Here is an 8,020-nt window from a genome sequence, read left to right as displayed (position 1 = left end):
TATCTGATGCTCAGAAAAAAATACCCTTAATTCTATTTATATAGATGTATTTGAAACGTGATTTGAATTTGATGTAATTCGGGTGTAACAAAGAAGTTTTGTTACCTACCTCTTGAAATGGCAGCTGCACTTCCTGTCCCCTCATTATGACTGCTGATGCCCTTCTGGCCGTTGCAACTACTGGTAGGAAACCACCCTCTAACCACCCCACTGTCCAGCCCGACAGCATCATTCCCCACACAAGCCAAGGGCACATTCCGATATACCCCACCCAGACAAACCCAACAGATCGCTGTGGCTCCTGTTTATCGATCATTGTTTTTATATATAAATATAATTCCATTTAAATAAGATCTTTTTTTACAGCAATTGGAAAACAAACCATCAACGCCAACGGAAAAAACAACCACCAAAGAGAGAGAGAGAGAAGGAAATGAGCATGGAGCCTGTGGCTGCTCCGGAGGGCCGGCCGGAGGTAGTTGCTGAGTCGTAACACTGTTTCTCTGCTGGGCTGGGGAGGAGGAATCACAGAGGGCAGTTAGGGGGTTTAGTTCACAGCAAAGTGGGCTCCCTGTGCCCTCCACCCTGCCCTACACGGAGCTCTCGTCCAGCTTTTCTACCAGCTGTGTGTGTTTCCGCTTCTCCAGGATCTTGCTCAGCTCCTCTGTGAAGGAGTTGTAGAGCGGAGAGGTGCACGGCTCCTCATTCTGCCGCAGGAGCATGTAGCTGTTCCCGTTCATCTTGCGCAGCATGCTGGGCAAAGTGGTGATGCCGTTGGTGAACTCGGCAGGGAGCGGAGGAGGGGGCGGTGGTGGTATGGGGAGCGTTTCCTTGGAGGGCGATGGCACGGTGGGGGCTTCCCCGGGGATGATTTGCAGGCAGCCGTCCAGGTAGGTGCCCGGGTCCTCCTCCTCGTCCTCCTCCCCTCCTTTGCCCAGGCAATTGGAAGAGACCGTCTGCAGCTCCACGCTGGGCGCCTGGGGGACCCCCAGGCTGTACTTGCCCCTGCGCTTCTGCAGGCAGGAGACATAGAGCAGCACGACGCTAAGCACTAGGCACAGCCCCCCCAGCAGCGTGATGACGGCAATGTAGATGAACCTCACGTCCCCGTAAGTGGCACTGGCGGCGTGCCAGTACGGGTGTGACACGGTGGATGCCTGCTGTGGCACTCGTTGCTCAGGGAGCACGTTCAGGGTGTAAGCAGCCACCAGGGCCTGGAGGCCGTTCTCCTCCGCGTAGCAGCGGTATTCCCCGCTGTGCTCCGGCTGGGTGTCCGTCACCAGCAGCCCATCTACCCCGAGGCGGAAGCGGCCCTGTCCGTCCTCCGCCAGCACTTTGGTGCCGTTCACCAGCCAGGTCGCCCGGGCCAGGTTGGACATCTGCTCGCAAGGCAGGAGTACGTCATCACCACACAGCACTGTCCGGTTCTTCTGCATGGGTGTGGCTGCAGGAGACACAAACACACATAGTAAGCACCAAATTGCTGCCCTACCTGAGCCGCAACAATTCAGGTGTCAAACTGGAGTGCCAGTTAATACTCTGGAAGAAGCACTCTGGGCTCTCCAGCTGAGGGGGATGGGACACCCAAAGGGTTTGGTGAGGGTTGTTTTATTTTTAAAAGCGAAAGCGCTCCTTAAAAGTACAGATAATAAAGGGAATCTGAGGCCAGGCTCTAAAAAGTTTAGATCCCTTAGTTGGGATAGGCACAGCCCCTATAGTGAGTGGTTAGTATACAGAACTGTCCCATAAAACACCCCTCATTCATGGCTTTCTCTTCCCCCTTTCCCTTACTCCACCCTACTGCAAAAACAATGAGTGTAAGAATAATTTTGATTAAAGAAAAACCCACAATGCAAAGAAATGTATGTTGTCCTACTTAATTTGCACTACTTTGTGTCCATAATCTTGTGGTTTTTCTGTTGTTGTTTTACATAATCCTGTGCTGGAAATATTCTATTACCGTATTTTTCACTCTATAGGACGCACCTTGTTTTAGAGGGGGAGAACGGGGGGGGGGGGATTTCCCCCTCTCTGCGCAGCGCCCCTTCAGCGAAGCGGCAGGAGAAACGGAGCCCCTTCCATTTCTCCTGCCGCTTCGCTGAAGGGGCGCTGCGCAGAGAGGGGAAGAATTTTTTTTTCTTGTTCTCCCCCTCTAAAACAAAGTGCATTCAGTCGCCTTCAGTAAAGGCAACCCGAAGCCTCCGGAGCGCAGCCTTCCCACTGCTCCCAGAGCTTGTTGGGGCTGGCGGGGGAAGCCCGGGTTCTTCTCCCCCCCCCCCCCCGCAGCCCCAGGGACCACACATTCGCTCCAGACATTTCCCCTTAGATTTTAAGAGGAAAAAAGTGTGTCTTATGGAGCGAAAAATACGGTAATTAAGGAAAACAAACTTTTGAGTCTGGATGGGAAGAAGGGAAGCTTGCTCCTCTTGCAAGCAAAGGTTGGAAACAGATGAACAATTCCCCTTAGGAAGGAATCATCATCCATTCTCTCAACCCAAAGCACCAGACCAAGGTAGCAGAGGCAAGGCTCCGTTGGCTTCCAGAAGGGGCAGTATCAGAATCTTACCCTGGGCAGAGTCGTTCGAGCAGCCCACATTGCCATGCACAATGTCCTGGATCAGCAGACTCCTAAGCCAATATAAGCAAAACCTTGATCAGCTGGGAAAAGGCAGCAGCGCAAAGATACTCAATCTCACCGGCATGCAGCACACACCTGATGAAATCTGTGGGCATTAATACACTTGTGGGCAGAATCTTACATGCTCCAGCAGGCACCCCTCCCCAGCATAAGCACCCCAATATGCACAGCTGCACAATATCTAAAACACAAACTGCAGGCTTTGCTGAAACCTCCCGAGTCACCTGCATATGTCACCTCACACAAGGGCACATGCACAGCCAGCAGACAATTCCAGCGACAAAATACAGAGCTCTTCAGCGTGATCCCTTTAATTAGAGTATGGAACTATGGCTGCTCAGCTGTAGCCCAGGTCTTAAAGAGAAGGTATTACTAAGGAAGACCCAATCTGAGTCCAAGTTTGCAGGGGGTTTTTTTTTTTTTGGGGGGGGGGGGACAATGTAAAGCATGTTTATTTAAATAGGCTTTCAGTGAGTTCCTATGGGATTTAGCAACCTATAGGATTTAACTGCCTGCCCTATCTATACATTTATGCTGTGATTCTTGCAATGGATTTATATTTTAGTGTGCACACACTCAAAACTTTCATGGTTGTAAGGCATGTAAATTTTCTGGAATATATTCTTATTACTGTCCGCTGACTACAGCTTCTTAGATATCCTGCAAAATCAGAATCCACTAAACCTAACCCGTTTTGTATGAGACAGAGAGACGCCCTGATATGTTTAAAGCCAAATAACAGGGGTGTCCTGTCAAATGCCCACTTTCAATAGGGAGGGATAGAGTGAAGGAATGTTGTTAAGTCTCAAACAAGCACAAACTAATACTCCATTGATCCAATAAACCTCAATGTAGGATAGGTCTCAATGCAGAAGCACATTAGTGGTGCCTTAACAGAGCCCTGGCTTCACCAAGTATTGGCGAACATTGGTCTTGGATGCAAGCTGTATGCATGCATTACTCATATGTAGGACGTGCCTGAGTACAGACCAGAGTGGGGAGCACATGTTTAACCCACCTCAAGTCTTCTTTAATAGCAGCATTGAGCATGGTCAATGTATGAGCTCCTCCTTGCCTGCAGGGCATCTGCCTGACTGGGACATCCAGGCAACTTGATGTCCCAGTCATGTGGAGTTCCAGCAGGAGCTCACACATTGGCTGCCTTAGTCAGACAAACACACCCAATGGGAAGTTGTTTAAAAACAACAACCAAATATCCAGCATTTGGGGAATGAGCAGGGTAGGTTTAAAAGTATCGCCCTGCTCCAGTTTGTGCACAAGTATACTCCACATGCAAGTACAGTGGTACCTCGGGTTACAGACGCTTCAGATTACAGACTCTGGTAACCCAGTAATAGTACCTCGGGTTAAGAACTTTGCTTCAGGATGAGAACAGAAATCGTGCTCTGGCGGCGCAGCAGCAGCAGCAGGAGGCCCCATTAGCTAAAGTGGTACCTCAGGTTAAGAACCGTTTCAGGTTAAGAACAGACCTCCGGAACGAATTAAGTTCTTAACCCAAGGTACCACTGTAACACGTACACAGTGTTATATACACTTCCAGGTCTTTGTAGTCAGTTTTCAATTACCTGTCCAGCATCTCGGCTACTTCTCTGCAGGTCTCACCATCCCAGCCACAGTATGGGTCTCGGGCCAGGATACAATCAAAGCAGGAGACATAGCGCTTGCAGGAGGAAAATGGTAACTGCAGGATTCCACTCTGAGCCCCCACATAAAGACTCCTCTGCAAAGAGAGAAAAGACAGGACATGCACTCAGGGAAAGGCAGGGAACTGAAACATCCAATTAACTGTTGAAAGGCAATGTAAGGTGCAATGCTTCAAGGCCCAGGTTAATTACTGTATTTTTCCATGTAGAAGACTAGGTTTTTTAACCAAAAAATGAGGTTTAAAATTGGAGATCGTCTAATACATGGGTAGTGCTGAGGGGTGTTTTCTTAATTTGGAGTTCCCAAAAACAGGGAGTGTCTTCTACATGGGGGCATCTTATACACGGAAAAACACAGTATTATTTTTCTTACATTCATATCTTGCCTTTCTTCTGCCATTGTTCCCAGGTAGCCAGTCTTCCAGGTGCTGACTGGACCTACTTCACTTCAGCAAGGTGGTGGCTTTCAGACCATACCTTGGAATAACTTAAAAGGCAGAACTGGAAGCCAGGATTTTTATAGAAGCTGGGCTCAGCTATAGCTGGTACATTCAATATCATGTGTTGGTAACAGGTAGCCTCAGCACCAGTGTTTGACCAGCAGAGGGAAGCAGGGTACCAGAGTAAATCACTGGGGTCACCCTGCAGCCATTTATCCTTCCCAGCTCAAGGCTATCCTACTGCTGTACGTGTTCATCACCTGGTGCGTAGATTTGCTGCCTCTCCAAAGCCACCCTAACATCAGAAAAAGTCTGAGGGCAGAGTTGCATTCCCTGCTGACCACTCAGAGGGAGATGCTTGAAATGAAAGAGAAAGAACAAAGGCCAGGAAAAGTCCCTCCTTGAGTCCCATCTACATTATTTCCCTTTAACAGCAGCATGACATGCAGGCGTTTGCCTGGCTAAGCTTTCCCCACCCTTTTTATCTCCAAGCCAGGAAAAACACAACCATCTAAATATTTGCATGTCTGGCTGATGGTTAATGCAAGGAACTGGGGCAGAGCCAGTAAAAAACAAAAAAGTGGCAGTCCTAGAAAAAGAGCCCACAGAGAAAGCAGGAAGGGTGTTAGCCCATGTGGTACCCTCCATATGTAGCTGCACTGCAACTCCTGTGACCCCCAGCACACGGTCAGTGGTCAAGGATGATGGGAATTGTAGTCTTAACAAGATCCAGAGGAGCCTGCAGAACCACACATGACTGCACATATTATAGTACTAAAATATCATCCCACCTGCGGTACATCGCACAAGTTCCCCTGACAGCTGTACCAGGGAGGCATAAACCTTCACTGTCACACTGAGAAAGGAACTAGGGACTGAGCTACAAATAGGGCTGCTGCTGTTTTGCCTGACGGGAACGGAAGAATTCAACAGATGCAGCATTTGCTAGGATGGAGGTTCTTATCTAGTAATTTTCCCCCCTCCTGCTTGTCATCATAGAGGCACAAAGCATATTGGCTGGAAGACCTGCTCCCTGCCTTGCAAGCCTTTTCCCACCTGGCCTGTGAGGGTGGGGTCTGGATCAGTTGAGACTGCTGAACAGACTCTTGGGCTGGGGTGTTTTGTTGCTGGGGGGGTTGTTGCTGTTGATTTTTGTGTATCTTTATTTTAGACCTTGTGATTTATGTGGAAATTGTTCAGCTTGGTTGTGTATTTTTTGATGTTTTGTTTATTTATGACTTCTTTCATTATGCTGAATTTATGTCGTAAGCCGCCTTGAGCATGGTTTGGATGGTGAAAAGACGGCATGCAAATTATGCATACAGAATTGAATCTGTTAAGTCACAAAAAATGGCAGTCCTTCCTGGGAGCTGGAAAGGGAAGCTTTTAAACTTGTGCAGCTTTGCAAGGAATGTGGAGGAACAAGCTCCAGACTGCTGAGCAAAGGGCTCCAACGAGGCAGGACAGCGCATTACAGGGCCTTTGGACACTGGGTGGGAACCACCTTAGCTACAGGCAAAGCCAAATAAACACCCTCAAGGCATAGTTTTATTGAGGGCTGCCTATTGGCAGAGACAGCACAGAGTCAGAATACATAAGAAAAACACCACCCACGTTCCACAAGCTTATGATTTTTTTTTCCTTCCAAGGTGAAAGGTATAAAGGGGAACCACACCTTGACAGAGCGTTTGCTAATATGGATAGTTCTTTCCTGTTACAGTGGTATGAAGAAAAGGTGACTATCTTACAACTTTGGTAGAGAGAAGTGTGCAGGACATAGGTTAGCAATGAAGTCCAGGCTATCCTGAATTGGTTCCCCAGCTGACATAGGCCTGTTCCCAACATTTGTTTACTGCACCCTTGTTGGTGCTTTGCTTTTTCACAGTGCATGTGTGCCTTCACCAAAAGCATTTGGGTGGGGTCCGAAGCCACATGTACCTGCTTTTTAGAGATGACAAGGTTCTCCACAGGCTGGAGGGCTTTGAAGACCTGGATCTCCTCGATGATGTGGACCATGGAACCAATGACCACAGCCTTGTGAATCCAGCCATTACCTGTTAAAGGGGAGTAAACATTAAAAAGGCAATTTCGAACACAGTCTCATTCTTGACATCAGTCATGCAGGCAAAATTCAATGTGCTAGCCCTGTGTAGGGTCTGGTTGGCAAGTGAGAGGATCTGTCTACTTCCAGATTTACAAGAAGCAGAAATGTGCCTGAACACTGTAGAGCTGGTCTGTGCTGCAAGACAACAGTTTTGTCACTTTTCCTGCTCTTTTCCTCTCCCCAGAATAATGGGATTTGTAGTTCTGAGAGGAGTTCAACTGAATTCTAAACAGGCACATAGTTGTAACTGCCCAAGTTCCATAGTGGAACTTCACTGGTAATCATGAAGCCACCTCTCCCTTTCTCAGAGCAATTTTCCAGAACTGATTTGATGCTGGGGTTTTGTCATCAAAAAAGCATCACTTGGAGTAGAACTTAAGAGGAATATAACCTTTTATGTTCGAGAGAGACAAAAACCTGCAAAGCCTGCCTAAGTGATGGAAAAGGGGCATAGAAGAAGAAATAATCAACCTTTGATTCTCTGTGTCCTTTGAAGAGCAAAAGCCAGAAAAAGCAAGGCTTACCTTGGGGGGCGGGGAGGAAAGCAACCATACCTGTTTACAGGTATGTCTGTTTGCAGCTTAGTAGTGTTAAGCACAACATAGTAGCTGTCAATTAGAACTGAGTGGCACTGGAACAGCTTAGGAAAAGGGAGGCTCTGCAGCATACAGAAACCCCAACTGTTTCGCCTTAAAAAAAACACAGATTCAGCTACACAGGTTTGGAAGGCTTAGAAAGCATAATAGGGTTGCACTCTTTGTCTCCTCTACATTCCGATATAAGGTTGAGAGGGGTGAGAACAACAAGTAACCTCCCTAGATGTGTGTTCTGTCCTAACAGATGAGGACACACAGACACTTAGATATGCACGGGGAATGCAAACGCACCTACCTGTTCCCAAGAAGAGCATGTCATACACTCGCCCATCCAGGGCTCGAACTCTGTCTACAGCTACTTGGGTATAAACCGCATTTTTCTTCACCAACAGGGGGACTCCATCCGCAGGCTTCACCTCTTCATACATCAGTGGATGGAGCTTGATAAAATCCAGCACACCATTGGGCAGGTCCTGGGAGGTGTTGTAGCCATTCTTGCGAGCCCGATTGGTGATGCACTGCAGAGGAGAAATGGGCGTTATTTGCACGCCTAGCTTCAAGATGCTTCTGGTCTTCAG

At 48.0% G+C, this 8,020-nt stretch overlaps 1 protein-coding gene across 4 annotated transcripts in view; it reads right to left on the bottom strand.

Annotated features, from left to right (window-relative positions):
- Window positions 1-432: 432 nt before the first annotated feature.
- The window catches only part of SEMA4G (semaphorin 4G), a 102,753-nt gene continuing 95,165 nt past the window's right edge, over window positions 433-8,020 (bottom strand). For all 4 annotated transcript variants that reach the window (XM_079977424.1, XM_079977427.1, XM_079977426.1 and 1 more), the window contains 5 exons: window positions 7,738-7,960; window positions 6,681-6,796; window positions 4,225-4,379; window positions 2,567-2,628; window positions 433-1,444 (listed from right to left, as the gene is read on the bottom strand). In XM_079977424.1, the coding sequence (XP_079833550.1) occupies window positions 591-1,444; window positions 2,567-2,628; window positions 4,225-4,379; window positions 6,681-6,796; window positions 7,738-7,960 (1,410 nt within the window). In that variant the 3' untranslated portion in view covers window positions 433-590. The remainder of the gene's footprint in view (window positions 1,445-2,566; window positions 2,629-4,224; window positions 4,380-6,680; window positions 6,797-7,737; window positions 7,961-8,020) is intronic.

Source organism: Podarcis cretensis (assembly GCF_951804945.1).
Source record: "Podarcis cretensis genome assembly, chromosome: 5".
NCBI classification, from domain to species: Eukaryota; Metazoa; Chordata; class Lepidosauria; order Squamata; family Lacertidae; genus Podarcis; species Podarcis cretensis.
Note: the sequence above shows the minus strand (reverse complement) of the source record. Positions and strands in the feature narration are given on the sequence as shown.